This window comes from Pristis pectinata, chromosome 3 (genome assembly GCF_009764475.1).
Source record: "Pristis pectinata isolate sPriPec2 chromosome 3, sPriPec2.1.pri, whole genome shotgun sequence".
NCBI classification, from domain to species: Eukaryota; Metazoa; Chordata; class Chondrichthyes; order Rhinopristiformes; family Pristidae; genus Pristis; species Pristis pectinata.
The window spans coordinates 128,007,592-128,026,299 of record NC_067407.1 but is presented as its reverse complement, the minus strand read 5'-3'; the positions used below and the strand labels follow the sequence as shown (position 1 = coordinate 128,026,299).

The following is an 18,708-nucleotide window of genomic DNA, read 5'->3' as shown; positions in this document are numbered from 1 at the left end:
GTGACTATTGGTGTGCCTCAGGGATCTGTGCTGGGACCATTGTTGTTTGTTGTCTATATCAATGATCTAGATGATGTGGTAAATTGGATCAGCAAGTTTGCCGAAGATTGGAGGCGTTGTGGACAGCGAGGAAGGCTTTCAGAGGGATCTGGACCAACTGGAAAAATGGGCCAGAAAATGGCAGATGGAATTTAATGCAGAATGTGTGAGGTTTTGCATTTTGGTAGGACATACACAGTAAACGGTAGGGCACTGAGGAGTGTGGAGGAACAAAGGGATCTGGAAGTTCAGATACATAATTCCCTGAAAGTGGCGTCACAGGTAGACAGGGTTGTAAAGAAGGCTTTTGGCATCCTGGCATTCATAAATCAAAGTATTGAGTATAGGAGTTGGGATGTTATGGTGAGGTTGTATAAGACATAGGTGAGGCCACATTTGGAGTAATGTGTGCAGTTCTGGTCACCTAACTATAGGAAGGATATCAGTAAGATTGAAAGAGTGCAGAGAAGATTTACTAGAATGTTGCTGGGTCTTAAGGAGTTGAGTTACAGGGAAAGATTGAACAGGTTAGGATTTTATTCCTTGGAGCGTAGAAGAATGAGGGGAGATTTGATAGAGGTTTACAAAGTTATGAGGAGTATAGACAGAGTAAATGCGAGTAGGTTCTTTCCACCTAGATTAGGAGAGATTACGAGAGGACGTGGCTTTAGGGTGAAGGGGGAAAGGTTTAGGGGGAACTTCTTCACTCAGAGGGTGGTTGGAGTGTGGAACGAGCTGCCATCTGACGTGGTAAATGCGGGCTCACTCTTAAGTTTAAGAATAAATTGGATAGATACCATGGATGGGAGAGGTTCCTGGAGGGTTATGGACTGTGGTGCAGGTAAATGGGACTAGCGGAATAAAGTTCTGCACAGACTAGAAGGGCCGAATGGCCTGTTTTTTTGTGCTGTAGTGTTCTATGGTTCTAAATGGGCAGATACACATGCTAAAATTGACGCAGCAAGGACAGTGATAATCTTGGTTGATAAGAAGGGGACATCATAAATGGCAAAAATTTACAGAGATGGGCAGGGTTGGGTGGTAACAAAGATTCGAGGGTCTTAGTGGCACCACCGTATTAGATGGCAGTTTAAAGTGCATGGGATCTTGACTTAATTATTGGAGGCATAAACACAAAAGGCCAAATGTCAACAAAGATGTCATAGCCTTGAACTGAGGAAGTCTACAAGAATGTATTAGGGGTGATAGGACTTTCAGCTGTGTGGAGAGAGGGAGTTACTATCCTTGGAGCAGTGGTGACTATTGGCATGAAGAATTGATAGTGTAGATAAGGTAGCACTGTTTCCATTATCAAAAGTGTCCGAAACAAGGATACCACATTTATGATAATGGATGAAAAGGCATGAGAGGGTAAAAACAGTGCAGTGATTTGGTATGATCTGCAATGTACAGCCTGAATGGTTTGTGCAAGAACATTAAATAATGACGATCAAAAGGAAACTGGATAAATCCATGGAGTGAAAATTTGCAGGATTGTGGGGAGTGAGACCAAATGTCTCGCTCTTTGATTTTTTCTGTGTATTGGAATACATTGTTTGATGTTTACTTTGTAGGTGTCAGAAATATAACTAGTATTATTTAAAAATAAGTTAGTATCCATTACACTTCTGTTCCTTGATTTCTTCACTTTTCAGGTGCTTATGGGAAGAGTGCCAGACAGGGTGGCAGGCCAATGAAATTGAGGCTCCACCACCAGAGATGCCACCATGGCAGAAGAGACACAGACAATATCCAATCCAGTGGTGGGCGAGGAGGTGAAGAGGCGGATACGATCAAGGCTCCTACGGAGGAGGTGGAAGAGGTGGATATGATCAAGGCTCCTACGGAGGAGGTGGAAGAGGTGGATATGATCAAGGCTCCTACGGAGGAGGTGGAAGAGGCGGATATGATCAGGGCTCCTATGGAGGAGGTGGAAGAGGCGGATATGATCAGGGCTCCTATGTGAGGAGGTGGAAGAGGCGGATATGATCAGGGCTCCTACGGAAGAGGTGGATACGATCAAGGCTCCTACGGAGGAGGTGGAAGAGGTGGATACGATCAAGGATCCTACGGAGGAGGTGGAAGAGGCGGATATGATCAAGGCGGGAGAGGTGGGGGCCGTGGTGGCTATGATAGGACAGAACAAGGAGGACGTGGAGGAGGCAGAGGAAAGTTCAAGGCGGATGGTCAGATGGAAGTGGTTGGTCATTCAAGATTCTAGTACCAAGGGGGGCATGGCGGCTACCGAAGGTGGTGGTGGCTACCATGCAGGTGGTAGCAGCTATCAAGGGGGGTGGCTATCAAGGAGGCGGTTTACCAAGGACATCAAGACAGCAGATATCAGGATGGTGGCCATGATCAGGGTGGAGGACGAGTTGCAGGACGAGGAGGTCGTGGCCGTGGGGTCGTGGAGGGCCGATGGGGGTCAAGGCGGTGGGTGGGTCAGCAGAGGTGGACAAAGCTACAACCAGGGAGGACAGTTTTGAGCAATATTTCCAGCAAGGAGGCCAACAATATAATACATCTGGTTTTTATCAAGGTAGGCAGTATTCTAGGTTAATAACTTGATAGTCTTGACTACTGGGCTTCATCCTGCAAGAGGCACAGATTTGCCCAAACACCAGTTACCAACTGTGGAATGCCACTAAAATCCAGTACATTATATTGAATCAGCAGTGTTGCAGATTTGTTGTCTAAACAAGCAGAATGCAGAAGAGCCTTTCCTCCAGCAGAAGTGAAGCATATGATTCTAATCTTTCTCTTCCTGCTTCCCACTCCCACTCACAACACAAGGTTTACAACATGAAACTGTACTTGAAGGCGCAGCAAAAAAAAATGTAGTTTTTTCTTTTCTGCATGTGTAATGCCACTGGCGCAACTAAAACTCTTAGTTTATTCAAAGTGCACTACATATCGAATATTTGAGCCCAAAACTGAACCACACTTACCCCTTTCCGTTGGCTAACATTTTCAGCAAAGCATTTGCAGAGCTCGCGTTTCCTTGTATCTTGGAAGTTTAGCCACATGGTTGTTCTTGCTGGCTGGTAAATGTACATACATGTAAACCTTCACAAGCAGAGTGAATGACAGGGTGAAGCTGCATGAGAGGTGAGCAATAAAGTATCTGTATGCTGTTTATTGTTTGGAATTGTTGAGTTTTTGCTGAACTCAGGTTACAGGTGATAAGAGAAATCCTTTTGAGTCAAAAGAGATTTCAGCATCAACATTTTGTTTTAAATACGTATGTTGTGTTTGTGTTTTTGCCAAATACTGAAATGAGAAATTGTGATTGGGTAGCATCCATGGTTCTTGCTTATTTCTAAGTTATAATGTTTATTAGAAGTTTACTGTGTAAAATCCCATTTGCGAAATGCGTGTGCTTTGAAAATTGCAGAAGTATATTCACAACAGAAAGTGGCCTAAGGGTTGGGTTTGACTAATTCAGCTCTTACAATTATGATGCACAATGCCTATAATTTCTACAGACAAGGGAGGAATGTTGACCAAGCGGGCTGATCGCAAAACTTGGTGATTTATTCCCACTGGGGGAGGAGAAAATCGGGCATGGACGGGCTCCATACAGACTTTCATTAAGTTGAATCGGTTTCTGAGTGGAGGATATTAATCCATGGTCAAAATGCTGGAATAAAAGGACGAAATCTGAACATAAGTTATCCTTCATGCTACACCTTGTGTTGTGATTTCAGTAATGATCTAATTTGAGCAAAAGTATTTCTTTTTTGTCTTATTGAGCCACAGTATTTGTTGTCACTGCCCTAAATATAGTGTCAAATAGAAACAGCTGTTCTGTCCTAGACAGTGCTGTGTATTCAGTATGGATTACGGTTACAAGGATTGGATCTGAAAGTTCTCATTTTGTGTACATATGTAATTTTACACACCCGAATAGTTTTTTCTGCAGTTTACCTCTCATTGCATACTGACTGGAGTTCAAACTTGCAATCACATAGCAACAGCCCATTATCAACTTAAGAGCTGCAGGCTACTACTACTGTTATAGGCAAGAAGCACTTTTAATTTGCTCCCAGTTTGTTGTGGCTGATTGTGAAGAGATCTTGTAGGTCTTTAAAGATCTATTATATTTTACTCTTCAAGTGGTTACTTACAGTCCCACAGGCTTACTTGTAAGGACTAAAAGAAACTAAGACATCAAAGTGATCAACAGTCATTAACATCATCTTGTTTCCTTGTATGTAATGTAAAGTTTTTTTTGGAAGAAATGACTTTTTATTTAAGTACAGAATTTAACTATTTTGTCCAAGAAGATTGGTAAAAATTACAAGCTTCAAAGGATACTGAAATAAGCAGTATATATATTGTACTTTATGTTTTAAAAGGGGTTAAAGATTTAATCTGCATTTAAATGGAAAGATTTTCATAACTTCTTTTTGGATGACCTGTATTTTGAGGAATTGACTCTGGGGAGGGAAATTGGGTTTGGCTGATACAATGTAATTCCTCCTCAAATGCAGTGGAACCTAATGTAGATTTAATCTAACGCAGAGCTACAGACAACTGAATAAAACCTTTTTTTGTTATTGAACAGCTGTATATGCATACTTTATTCAAGTATGGGACGAAATATCTTGTTTGCTTCCCACAGAACCACTGCATTATATTGAATGCTCCAGAAATGCTCATTCATTTCTCCATTTTATCCTGCTGTTTACTGATGTCAGTATAGTGGCTTGTAGGGGTGCTGCAATTGATTTTAGCAGTTTTGGACTGGGAGCAAAATGAATCAGCCAAGATTCCCTCCTGAGATTGTAATTGCTGGATAACAAAATAAATGAGGACCCTGGAAGTGCGGTGAAGACAGATTCAGGATATGCTATGTAGTCAAATAACCTCTCTTTTTATGTAGACTAACTTGTTTTAAGAATGGCTACTTGGGTATAGTATCTGACAGACCACACCCATAGATCCGGCTTCTGGCTGTCACCATCTTCACAAAGAGGGGCTGTAGTGACATTATTGTAAATACCAATGGTATAGAATTTTTCCTGTAGTGTTGTACATGAAATTTATTAGAACTAGCAACAGAATATAACAGGAACATGTGAAGAATATGCTTGGGTTGATTAAAGGGCACTAAGGCTTGTAGCAATGTGTGGCATAAATATATTGCCTGTGCAAATAAGTCAGATATTATAAGTTTGAACCTTGGCTGGTTATCAAAATGCTTGGGGCTTTGCCTGCCCACCTGCCAAGATAGAAAATACCTTCCTGCAGAGCGGCAAAATTATTCTCACTTGGACGTACTCCATTATATGCTGGGTGGTTGGAATATTTAAGTTGTAATAATGTAATGTAGAAGTGACAAGAAAATGATTTGGTTGTGATATAACATCCTATGATATTGCTCAAAAATAATTTTTTAATTCTTCCAATAAGTTTACAATGACGTCTACATAATTTGAGCAACTGGATACTAAAATTGAGAGCGAAGCTACCCTATAGCAGAATACTGCCAAGTTTGGGTTCAATCACGATATTTGCCAATTACTCATCCAACTTCACATTTGATTCCACTGAGTAGATTTTATGCCAAAATGTCAAGAAAATTATTTAATAGATTTCAAATCATGCTTAATTCTAATTGCACTTAATTTCAAAAGGAACGTTAATGGGAATAAATATATGGATATTTCATCTCAGTGCAAAACATGTGTTTAACATTTAAAATACATAAAACATTCTTCCCCTTCCACTTCTGCCTCTCATAACACTCTGTATACCTTCCAGATTTTTATGAATATGGAAGTAAGTTTGTGTTGGGAATGGGTTAATATAATGTGTTTAACTGCATTGACAGAAGATATGGAAGGTATATGTGTCAAAATAGCCATGGGATCTGTTTATAGCTTTTGCACTAGGGTTTTGATTTTGTATGACTTTGGTTTAAATACTTGTGTCAAATTTAAAACCTTCCATGTTATTAACTCCCATATATAATGTATATGAAATGTATGATGCTGTTTCCAAATCTGTCATTTTATTACATTTTGTAAAGCAGTAGGAAAAAGAGGATCATATTAAGTTAAGGTCTGCTAACTATAGAACTGAGCCTCATTAAAGCTGCAAAGTTTGAAACTGCAAATTTTATTTTTCTTTTTGCTTTTGGCAGAATATTTGGCGCAAAACAACCATCCACTGTAATGGCTGTTTATCTGTAGACTTGCAGGAGTCACTACAAATTCAAACTTCTATAGGATAGTGCAAAGAATTGAATGGAGTTCTCCTGTGCCTTGAGCTGGTATGAGTCTAATTCGCAAAGGGTAAAGGTCCTCTGGGAATGGAGATGTTTATGTAAAGCCTAGATCAATTAAAAGTGTTTTGAGAGCTGATCAGGATTCCTGTTCTTGATAAATAGCCTTTGACCCATGCTGCGGATGTTTATGCTCGTGTGGAAATGATGGATTTTATTAATCATTGAGATAACTAGGTTAATTATAATCATGCTTGTTCTGTTCCTCAACTCTCCCTCGCGCTCCTCTCTGTCCCTCGCTCACTCGCTCTCTCCTCCCGTGTAGTTGTCAATAGAACCATGAACAAATTTTGTAGGAGCCCAAGAAAAAAGATTTGTTACTATACAATTCAAAAGCATTTGCCCTGCATATGTCCAGCAAGTGACATTGCTGGATTTACTTTGGCACATATTTGGTGGATAGCAGTCCACTATGATTTCTGGTACGGATTGCTGAAATAGCTATCAGTTTATTTGAGACAATTCATTGTTGGGTTCTATTCCAAAAGTCACTAAGCTAATTCCAAATGATATCTGCCATTTGTCAGTGAAAATGTAACTGAGGTTTTGTTTGTTTGCTGATATAAATAGTAACGGGAGCAATGAAAAGCTTTGAGGGTGCAGTAAGTCCAGCCGAAGTTCCCAGCTCTATAACCTGTCTACTTTTTTTCATCTGTAAATGAAAACCGGTGTGGGCTTTTTTGTGCTTTGTGGATGTGTTGGTGCTAGCACCATGGGACACCTTGGCAAACAATCATTGAGGACTTCAGCCTTGGTCATAACATAGCTAGATGTTAAGTAAAGTGCTGCACCAAGACTTGTATGTTTATTTCAAAGGGGCCTGCAATTTGTCAAAAAGAAAGTGTTATTCTGTCATCATCCTTGATCTTAAATCAAGCTCTCAACAGGACATATCTGTGGGATTAGTTGTTGAATGGATAAGTTCTCTCGCATCTCTTTTGAGGAGGACTTAAATTTAACAAGTAAATAATTAATGAAGCCACAGCTTCACGTTATCAAGCACAATTGTTTTAGCATCATAGAAGTGGACTACTGGATGAAAAACTTTATACTGATGTAGCCCACCATGGGGAAAAAAAGGAACAAACTAGCTGTGCTTTTTGGGCTGTTGCTATATTTTCAGGTTCACGGATGAGGCTTACCTGTAATAAGTGCACATAATACAGTCAAATGGACAATTAAACGGTATATTCGAAAGGTGCCAACTTTTCATTCACTTGCATGTTATAATTCACAATCTTTATTACATTAAAAATACTTAAGGTGGGCTTCTTACAAAAGCCTAAACAAAGAAGTTTCACTTGGGACATGCATTTAGCTGCAGTTGAGACTAATCTAGTTAAAAGCAAATTGATGGAAAATAAAACAGCTAAACAAAACTTGAATCATTAATGGAATTTTACAGAATTTGGAAATGTTTGATTAAAGGCAAACTCCAATGGGTTGATCCATATGTACATTGGGTCTTTACCCAATTTCAATTGTCTTATTGTAGTCTTAAATTTGAATTTCCACTTGCTGATGCTCTGCAGGTTAATGCAACTGATTTGGCTATGCTCAGTCAATGAAAGGGAGATAAAGAGTTATTCCTTGACCATGAATTGGGGATAATGGACAGGGATGTAAAATGATCAACCTACAAACGTCAGCCGTGGTTATGTTTTCTTGATGTTTCCCTTTGCATCATAATCGTGAGTTAAATATAGTCATGCTGGTGCTTCAAACCCAAATGTTTCATTATTAATTTATACAACCACATTGATGCAATTTTAAATTTGGAGGAAGAAATGTTTTATACATTGTTTCCTCTGCAGGCAAGTTCTCCTTTTTGGAGTCTAATCGAAGAAAAACCAGAACCAGAAATGTGCTAATTGTGTGAATGATGTAACTCTTGAAACTCTCCATAGGAAACTCCATAGGTTTGATGCTTTTTAATGCTGTCAATCTCTGCTGCTTAAACTCTCACAATTGAATCTTTCTCCCTGGTTGACTAATTTATTATACCAGTGGCTTCTGCACTTGGATCTTCGTGTGCGTGAGATAAACATCAGCCAGGTTCTCCATTGTCCTGGCTTTTTGTTACATTAGATGCTGATTGAAAAAGACGGATTTTAACCTTTTTTCAAATCTTCAGTGAGAATGAAATAACAATAGCATCGGCAGGTTTTTTGTTTTTCACTGGAATAATTTACACCTCTGTGTAAGTACATTAGTCTTGTGCACACATTGGCAGTAAAAGATTATCCTCTTGGGTGACTTGAATTTGTAACTTTATTTGTTGTCTTGATGTTTCACCAAAGGTCTGTCTGAGAGAAGAATGATAGTGATTACACATGTTGGATTAACAAAGTATAGTGATACTGCATTACCACTTGTCAGTGCTGCATTTAGAGCAGCTTCCAGCAGTGCATTTAGCCTTTTGCATCACCCTCTCCAAGAATCCAATTCTGACTCCTGAAACACCATGCTGTCAATTTAGGAGAAGTTCCTGGTACCATTTGTGTGGAGGCCAATTTACAGAAATGAAAATGTGCCTAATGACCCTTTTGACTTGTGCAGACAAGCAACCTGAATCTTTTAATGCAATAGGCTGAGATGTCTTAATGCAACTGGCAGACATCACTATCTTCCACATCTGCAAAAGGTGAAGCAAGAGTGGAAAACGTTGCCGTAAAGCAGATGATGGAATGTGGACTGACACTTCTGAATCTGCCTCAAGTAATTAAGCTATTCTTCTACTAACCTTGCAAATCCTGTGATCATCAGCAGAGGGCACCCTCGAGCAAGATCTTGCCATAATCACTGGGAAAATGAAGCAGGGATGTCATCTCTTGATTACAATTCTTGCATCAGTATCCCAAAGTGATTTCGATAATCACAAGAACTAAAATTGTTATGCTGCAGTTTTATCTCGGGGACTGGCAGTCAAGTTCGATGTACATATTGGTGCTGTGTATTTCCAAGGAAACTTCTTTAAACCGTACAATTGGTTATAGTTACTGTGGCTCACAATGTTGCTTTATCAAGTCCATTGTTTAATTTACTGGATTTTTGATGCAGGGTTGTAAAGCTGACATTAACATTTATGTGAAGCATTTGTTAATGAAAGAATTGCAAGGTTCCAATTACCATCAACTGCAGGTGTTATTTGTACTGTTACCATGTTTTCAGTGAATGCACTGTATCAGATTGTGGGGAAACAAGCTCTGTGTAAGGTGTAGTGGCTTTGTATCCAACATAAGTGGACTTTTCACAGAAGAAGTACTCAGTTGAATACAATTGCATTCAGTTGTCAAGAAACCAGGGTTACTGCTTGAATTAGTCTGACCAGTAACTGGAGTGTTTTTGGAAAAAGTTACAGAACAGTTGTCTGCCACTGGAAGGTTCCAAGCTGTGACAAGAACACTTAAAATATTAAAGGTCTTATCAATGTTTTACATTGGGTGAGGAATAGGAAGGAAACAACATGTAAAGCTAAGCTACCCACTTGAAAGAGTGAGAGTGTGTGTGTATTTTTAAAAAGTTTCCTTCTCCTCAGTCCCATTTTCATTTGTTGTTGACTGGATTGGGGGCATTGGCACGTGTAACTTAGTTTTCCGGGAAAGGAACCAAATACTAGCCACTGGGCTATCACACATCATTTGGTAAATCCAATCAATTATCAGTGGAATCTTGGATTGTATTCACATGACCAGTCCCCATGATTGTCCTGATATCATCACGAAAGACAAATCTCTGCACCATTATGAGCAATCTAGCAGAAAACTAGTACTGAATTACTTGTTTGCTTTTTTGGAAATAGTTATTTTAGTTGTGGAAATAATTGGAAATAAAAAAAACTTTCAATTCTTGAGACTGTTGGAGATGGGAAATACCTGATGCAGCAACCAGGAATAAATTCAATGCAAGTCTTCAAGCCAACAAGCTACAACCGGTATCAGTGTTAAAAACAAAATAATCTCTCCTGGGTCCATGGGCAAACCAACTGGAAGCAGTAGGATTGGATGTAATGATTACAGCTGCTCTCAAGTTATTTATCCAGTAAGTTGAAATACCAGTTGACAAGTAGGATTAAGTCATTTGACACTGCCAGCTATGTAATATCATGGAAAAATGCAAACACAAACCCAAGAAAATAGGAGCAGAGTGGGTCACCTGGCCCCTCAAACCTGCTCTACCATTCAATATAATCATGGCTGATCAACCCCAGGCTTCAACTCCTGGGTCAGATCCCTGTAGCCTTCAAGCCCCACCAACCTTTCCCCCCCCCCCCAAAAAAAAATTATCTACTTCCACAATTCTGGAGAAGAAATTACCTGCTGCAAGACTAAATTTATTCACACCTTGAATCTGTCCCCTCATTCAAGACTCTCCCACCAGTGAAAATATCTAGACATCCACGATGCCAAACGCATTAGGATCTTGTGTTTCAACAAGATCACCCCACATTCTTCAAAACTCTCAGTTTCCCCACATTAAACTCCACCTGCCAAGCTTCTGCCCATTCTGTCTCTTTTCGTGTCATTGGCAAACCAGGATACCTTGTAGGTCGTTACTATAAATAGAAAATAATTGAGGGGCAAAAATTGATCCCTGGGATATTCCACTAATTGCATCCTTCCAACCTCAAATCTAATATCAATTACTACTCAATCAGCTGACTTGCAATCAGCAGCATTTTTACTATTTGTCAATGATCTGGCACACCCGATTCACCCCAGACCTCCTTACAGTTTTGACTCAAACAATGGACACAAGCTTTGAACTTTAGAGAGGAAGTCAGACGAGTTGATGGTGATCAGAGAAGAAATAAGGACAAAGGAAAATGGTTCGTAATTGAAGACTAATCATGTCAGGGCTGGATGTTAGCACTGGAGTTACTCAAAATTTTCACTGCTGTCTTCAGCTGCTTCATCAATAATTACCCCTCAAAAGAGGGAATGTTGGCTGACAAATTTAACTAATTAGCTCTATTAACCATTCTTCAGACATTGAAACAGTCTGTACCCAAATACATTCAAACCTGCACAATAGCCAGGTTTTGGTTAGCATTTATGCAAGCTAAATGTTTGGCACAGATAGCCCATCTCCAAGAAAGGGATTCTCCACCTTCCTCCTCAGATTCAATAGCCAATAGCATCACCATTGCAGAGTTCTTCATCACCGAGTTCTGGTGGGTATCGTTGACCAGGAATTCAACTGGGCCAGTCAGATAAATGAGTGAGCAGAAGTCAGAAGTGTGCTTCTCAACCTTGGGCCAGAATATTGGTGGGGGTGGCGTAAATGGAAAATATTTTCAAATTCAAATACTGAGCAGGTCAGGACAGCAGTTGCGAAGAAGGAAACATTGATCTTGCATCAGAATTGACCTGAAATATTAACCATGTTATCTTCATAGACTCTACCTGTTCTGCTGAATTTTCAACTTTTATTTCAGACTTGCAACATTAATATTTTTCTTGCATTTGGATGGGTACAGTTGCAACACAAGTTCTTTGATTCTAGCTTGAACAAAGTAATGTTTTATTGGAATCTCATGTGCATATATTGTTGGCACATTTTATCCCAGATGCAAGAGCTATCATAGCAGTTTGCATCTCACAAATTTACTTCGAGCAGGACAAGGAGAAAGGTTGTACTCACCAGCACCATCATCTCCAGTTTGCATGTCATGGGAGATACATTTCCCTTGCTATCTCTCACTGTCAAAACTTCACACTTTCCTACTTAATGCTACTCAATACAATCATTGAACAGTGTGGCCCATACTACCTGAAGATAAATAGTGATGGGAACGTATTTATCAGCATTTATTTTCCAAGAATAAAATACGATTGTATACGCCTCCCTCATCTGACCACAGAATCACTGAAATTGAAAGAATATGATGGATAATAATGCAGAGTGGAAAAGGGGCATTGTTTATTGTCAGTATGCAATGTATGGCTCAGTTGCCAATTACATTCTGGCAATACATGTTCACAAAACATTGGGCTTCAGAATGAAATGTTGAACACATTAAGTTTAAGCTCTTGTTGTATGTGCTGTACAGTTGCTTTAATGGCATATGCACAAGAACTGCAGTAAGCCACCTGACCCTTCAAGCATCCTACTATAATCCAAAATTGCATCTCAGCTCTAATGTACATGCTGAGTTGGGATCCACTTGGAGAGAGAAAACATCTAAAAAGCAAAATACTGCAGCTGTTGAAAATTTGAAATGAAAACACAATATTCCAAAGCCCAAATGATTTTCCTTTGCACCAGAATCAATGAAAGACCTAAATCGATCCTAGATGCCCTCACCTGAGGAAACACGGCAGGCATTAATAAATAAATGATTAAGAACATAAGAAATAGGAGCAAGGATGAGCTGTCTGGAAAGAAGTTGGAGCAAGAGTAGGCTATCTGCACCTTTGATTCTTCTCTGTCATTAAGTCATGGGTGACCTATCTTGATGCCATTTCTCTGAGCTATCCCATATCCCTTGATTTTCTTAATATCCAGAAATCTATCTCCTTTGAATAAACTCAGACACGGAGACTCAGAACCCTCTGGGATAGATAATTCAAGAGATTTACCATGCACTGTGTGAAGTAATCCCTCTTCATCTCAATCTTAAACAGCCTGCCCCTTATTCTGAGAACGTGACCCCTGGTTCCAGACTCCTCAATCAGGGAAGCAACCTCCCTGCTTCCAGCGTGAAGCCTCATAAGAATTTCATAAGTTTCAATGAGATCTTCTCATGTTTCTAAACTCTAGGGATTACAGACCTAGTCTACTGAACATTTCTTCAGATGGCAAACCTGCCATGCCTAGATTCAGTTTACTGAATGCACTGTACTCATTCAGTGGCAAGTAAATCCTTTCTTAGCAAGGGACACCAAAACTATACACAATACTTGAGGTGCCCTTTGTGATTGCAGCAAGACTTCCTTATTTTTCTATCCAAGTTCTCTTGTAATGACGGCTAATATTTGTCTTTCAAGTTGCTTCTTACACCTGCATGTTGGCTTTCAATGACTTATGTACAGGCGCACCTTGACATCTAGGTCCCTTTGAACATCAACACCACCAAATCTCTCACCATCTAAAAATTACTCAACTTTCCTTTTTTGTGCACCTCACACTCTTCCACATTATATTCCATCCACCATGCTTTTGCCCACTCAGCTTGTCCATATCCCCTGAACCCCTTTTATATACTTCCCCCATACTCATTATCACACCTAGTTTTATATCATCAGCAAACATGAAAATATATTTAGTCCTCTTTACCAAATTTTATGTAGATTGTGAATAGCTGGGACCCAAGTACCCATTCCTGCAGTTCTCCACTGAGAAGGACTTGCTTATTCCAGTTCTGTATTTTCTATCTGTTAATCAAATCCATGTACATTAACCTTATTGACCAATCCCCTATGTGGGAGTTTATTGAAAATCTTCTGAATATCTAAATGCACCACATGTACTGGTTCCCCCTGATCTACTGTGCTGTCACATCCTCAAAGACCGTTTGCAGGTCAAAAGTATAATGTTTTGTTATTACTAATTGAGGTGATAAAATTGTGCACCATGCATAGAAAGTGGCAGCTTGGCTCTACTGATGCCACGTCAATAGAGCCAAATCCAGCCTGTAAAGATTCAGTTTGTATGGTTTGGGGATTATAAAGAACCCTTGATCCACCTATAAGGACTAAAATATTTCTAACTCAGTCTTGGAGATATTCAGTGATTCAGCCTCTACAACTCTCTGGTGTAGAGAAACTCAAAGATTCATGGCAGCAGAGAGAAAAACTTCTCCTTATCTTGATCTTAAATAGGTAACTCCTTATCCTGAAACTTTACCCATTAGTTCCAGATTCCCTCATGAATGTAAGCATCCTGACCCATGTTGTCTTTAACATGAGATTTGCAGCATGCCAAGTTATAAACATTGATGTTTATTCACTTTAAGCCAACTTTGGGTGCAAACCAACTTTTTGGCTTTTGCTATGCTTTGACAACTCACCAAACCTTTTACCTCAGGCATATCATGAGATCCAGTTCATTTATGAACTCAAGTGAATCTTCTTGTACCAAATAGCTAAGATTAGTGGCCATTGGCTGAACAGAAGTTCACTTTCTTCTATGTTTATATGTAGGATGTCCACCATGCTCCTGCGTCACTTTCTATCACAGTGGATCATGCTAACAATATAGGTTTAATCATAGGATTATTTGCATTTTCTATAGTGACTATACTTCAATAAATACTTCATTGACAGTTTTGGAATATCCTGAGATAGAAGGCACTCTTTCTCTGCATTGGAGACAGCTGAAGCTGTTGATTATTAATATAGTGACCACAAAACATTTAACAAAAGGTTTGAATGGACATCCCAGTTTAGTGAGACCTTTACAATTAACCTTTACAAGATTCCTCAGTGGGTCAGTATCCATTGATTTGTTCCATCTGAACTTGCTTGGAAATAGCTTTGCTTGAGAGCCTGTATCAACTGGATCCAAAAGGTAACACCAACCAGGAGTGTATATCAAACGGATCCAATTTGGGGAAAATCAGATGTTGCTAAGCAAAGGCTTTCATTTAAAGATTGAGTTTTAATGGAGCCCAGATAGTCGTGATGCACCTCTCTGCTATCTATAAGACTTCAAATGGTTTCAATCTAGTTATTCTTGGTAAAAGCCAAAAGCTAGATTTCACAATTTGCGATCTTTGAGGGGATACAGAAAGGCAGGAGAGGTTAATAGAAACAATGCCACATTGGTGCAGCAGGTGGGGCTCTACACCAGTTAGGACGACAGGACATTGTTGAATAATGCCTTATTCTACATCAGGTTATCCCCTTTGTGAATAAGAATGCATGAGATTTGTGGCCCAAGATGGAGAAGTTCTGTTCCTTCAACACAAACACTCCTCACCTTGCTTTGATCATATTGCATGCTTTGACAAGCCAGTAAGAACAAGCCAGAGAGGAGGATTAGCTCTCTAACACAAAGGCATGTGGAAGCCTCTTGACCTGGGGTGGTGACAGGGAGTTGTGCTGAGCAGACAGTGACATTGATTAATTTCTCTGTGATATGTTTCTTGTTTCAAGCACTTTCCCATTGTTTTCCCTCAGACAGTCTGTCTGAGTGCAATCAACAGCTCAGCCAGCCCCCTTCTGCAATGCTGCAGCCTGGCCTGGATGCACTGAGACAATTTCCCAGTGAGAAGCCATCTTGAGGGCAGCCCTCCTTCTTCGGTTACGTCAGTGAACCTCTGTAAGCTGGGCGAGGCAGCAGAGGAGGATCACGAGGAAGGCCCTTCCTCCACATCACTGGAAGTGATACCAGTGGAAGCAATGGAAAAGAGTCCTGTACAGTGTGAAATGATCTGACAATTCACAATCATCCAATATGTCCAGGAGAGTGTGCCATAACTCTATGTCACACATAGAACATATCAGCACAGTACAGGCCCTTTGGCCTACGATGTTGTGCCGACATTTTATCCTGCTCTAATATCTATCTAGTCCTTCCCTCCAACATCTTGTATTTTCCAAGTTTTGTACCTTGGAAGCACTGGGAGCCAGGAATGCAACGTCCCATATTGCCCATGAGAACTGGCAGGGGAGCAGAATTTTGTAGGGCAACCTTAGAAATAGGGCTGCTCACCTTGTGCAGCCAGTCAAAGGACAAGCAGGCGCATTAAATAAAGTGGGAACATCCAATATTACATTCATTTTTATCCAATTGCAGAGCAATCTTTCCTCCCCACCACCCGGGACAGTATCTCAGTGGTATCGGATCTCATCCCAGGGGAAAAAATATCAGCCTGTCACAGTGCTTCGAAGTTACACTGCCACTGCAGTAGAGAGGAAACTCTGCCCCCACATCTTCATTTCAACTTTATTCAGAGAAACTTGACTAATTCAGGATAAAATACCATACAAAAGGATTGGTATCAGAGATCGTGGGTTCTTTTGGTTCAAACTATGACTATGGTATCCAGTTCTAATGTTTCTCATCACTCTTCCTTCATCTTTAAATATCCTGGCCTTATATGTAGAATGTACAGAGTAACAGCTGCTTGAATAAAGTAATCTATATTGTTTGTCCCAGCTGAATAATCTCAGAAGTTCAATAGTTTGTGGCTTGGCTTTTGAGTGATACTGAGAAAATTATTCTCATAAAAATGTCTTAAAAGTGGGAATCCCATTCCAGGACAACTGCCAGACTTTCCAACAAATTGGGGGCATTTTCCTGGCTGACCTTGTTTTTATTGGTCACCTGTTGATTGTTGCTGGGTGCTTATAGAATGCTACAGCACAGGAACAGCTTGCTTGTGGCTTCCTGTCGAAGATTTTCCACCTGCATTCACACTTTCTAATTATTGCATTTTCAGTTCTGATGTTTGCTCTTCCACGGTCATATTTCATCTTCAATTAGTCGTGCACTCGATATGCGATTCACTTGTGAAGTGTAGCAGTTGGGACATGATGGGTGCAGGTATTTGAAGCCTGGAAGGTTTTGATTAATAAGTAAATCCATGAAGGAACCACAGATTAACATAAAGTCTTCACCACTTTGACACTTGACAGAAAATGGTTTGAGCAATTTGTACAGGATGAAGAATGACAAATCATCAAACACACAAGGTAGTCAATGAATAAATATCCTGTTAATATTAACCCTGAGTACATAACCAATTGCTTGTTATTCCCATAATATCTGATGATGCATTGTGCATGCTTGGTTTTTACCTTGAGGAATGCACCTTCACTGTTCTTCTTCATCCATCTCTGTCCCATTCTGCAGTGGTTCGTGTTCCTCTTCTGTCTTAGCACATCTGCTGGGCTTCTCATTTTCCCACTTGGCAAAGCCCCTACTCTTTCCGCCTTTCGACTTCATCTTTGGGAAGGTGTGTGACCCTGAGTCGCCCGCGGCCCACCCGCTTTCCTGCCACAGCGGCTCCGTCTGTGTGGCCTGGCTAGCCGTGGCCCTCTGTAAGCGCACCGAGATCTTCTGAGCTGAGCCAGTCATTAGTGTGATCGACCTGCCGTCGATGGCCTGGTTACTGGTGCTGTGGGGAAAGTTGAACACGGCTGCATCCTGAACTGCAAAAGGAGAGGATGAAAATACTGATTTTAGGTTGAGGGGAGGGACTCATCAAAAACAAGCTGAAGAATTAAGGATTAAGCATAGAACCAGATTCAAAAATCTCAAAGGCAGGAAAAGCGGAAGAATTTATTTAGCCCAAACTAGAGGATAAAAGGTCAAAATAAGAAATGAGGTTTAGGATTTGAAGAATCTCTCACACACACAAACAGGCACAACTTCTCCTTTTCAGCAAAAATATGAAACCAATTTTCCACAAATGCTGTTAATCACATCCCAATCGATTAACTCGTTCACAAAATAGCTCAGTCACAAAGATCAAAGGTGACCCAGTAAGCACTGATAAGCATGCAGTGAACCATAATGCTGAGGCAATGCAATCGTTTCACTACTTAAAACTATCTTTTCAAAGGTTTACTTCACAACTGTAATTTTTAAAGATATTTTATGTTTAGCATGGGCCCAAAAGGTCCTGTCACTTGACTGAGTTCTGACTCCAAGTGGCTGCATAGCTCCACACTGAAGAGGGACCAATTTGGTGTGAGCAGTGTTACTGAGACCCATTCAGTTTAATGTGGATACTGGTCATTAAGCAGTAACTGCAGTGTGGCAACTACAACTTACAAATATGTAGTGTTTTTAGATTAGATTTATTTATTGTCATATACACCAGGGTGCAATGAAACTCCTTGCTCAAGTGAAACTCACAGACCTTCTGCGAGCAAGGTTTTGTGAAACATCTTGAAACTATTGGAGCAGAAGGCCAAAAGCTCAGCCAAAGATCATCTTCACTGACTTCACTTTCTTAATTCCAAGTTGTATTTATTAACTAGACTTAATTTTCCCAACCATATTATATATTACAAATACTTTTCGGACCATTAGTCAACACCTTTGGATATGTCCAGTAATTTAACAGTTACACCAGGAGCTTGAATGACCACCCACCCGATCAAAAACAGGCTCATTATATTTTAACAAATTGAATGTGTTTCCGGATTAGGGGATTAAAGAAATTCTACCTTTGCAAATAACATAGCAGTTAGCCTAACGTTATTACAGCACCAGCAACCCGGGTTCAAATCCAGCCGCTGTCTGTAAGGAGTCTGTATGTTCTCCCCGTGTCTGCGTGGGTTTCCTCCAGGTGCTCTGGTTTCCTCATTCCAAAGATGTACGGGTTAGGAAGGTGTGGCCATGTTATGTTGGGACTGGAAGTGTGGTGACACTTGCGGGCTGCCCCAGAACACTCTACGCAAAAGATGCATTTCACTGTGTTTTGA

The 18,708-nt window shown here is 40.2% G+C and overlaps 2 protein-coding genes across 7 annotated transcripts in view; one reads left to right on the top strand and one right to left on the bottom strand.

Annotated features, from left to right (window-relative positions):
* fam98a (family with sequence similarity 98 member A) overlaps positions 1-2,965 on the top strand; it is a 30,060-nt gene extending 27,095 nt beyond the window's left edge. The window contains 6 exon segments of the mRNA XM_052012952.1: positions 1,695-1,717; positions 1,719-2,003; positions 2,005-2,162; positions 2,361-2,452; positions 2,454-2,519; positions 2,521-2,965. Of these exon segments, the coding sequence (XP_051868912.1) occupies positions 1,695-1,717; positions 1,719-2,003; positions 2,005-2,162; positions 2,361-2,452; positions 2,454-2,519; positions 2,521-2,607 (711 nt within the window). The 3' untranslated portion in view covers positions 2,608-2,965.
* A 4,090-nt stretch (positions 2,966-7,055) lies between these two features.
* The window catches only part of rasgrp3 (RAS guanyl releasing protein 3 (calcium and DAG-regulated)), a 98,472-nt gene continuing 86,819 nt past the window's right edge, over positions 7,056-18,708 (bottom strand). For 3 of the 6 annotated variants that reach the window (XM_052012419.1, XM_052012422.1, XM_052012421.1), the window contains exon 16: positions 11,816-17,427. In XM_052012419.1, the coding sequence (XP_051868379.1) occupies positions 17,090-17,427 (338 nt within the window). In that variant the 3' untranslated portion in view covers positions 11,816-17,089. Of the gene's footprint in view, positions 8,635-9,071; positions 9,131-11,815; positions 17,428-18,708 lie in introns of those variants that run through there. The other 3 variants (XR_007956024.1, XM_052012420.1, XM_052012423.1) reach the window with 3 other exon arrangements.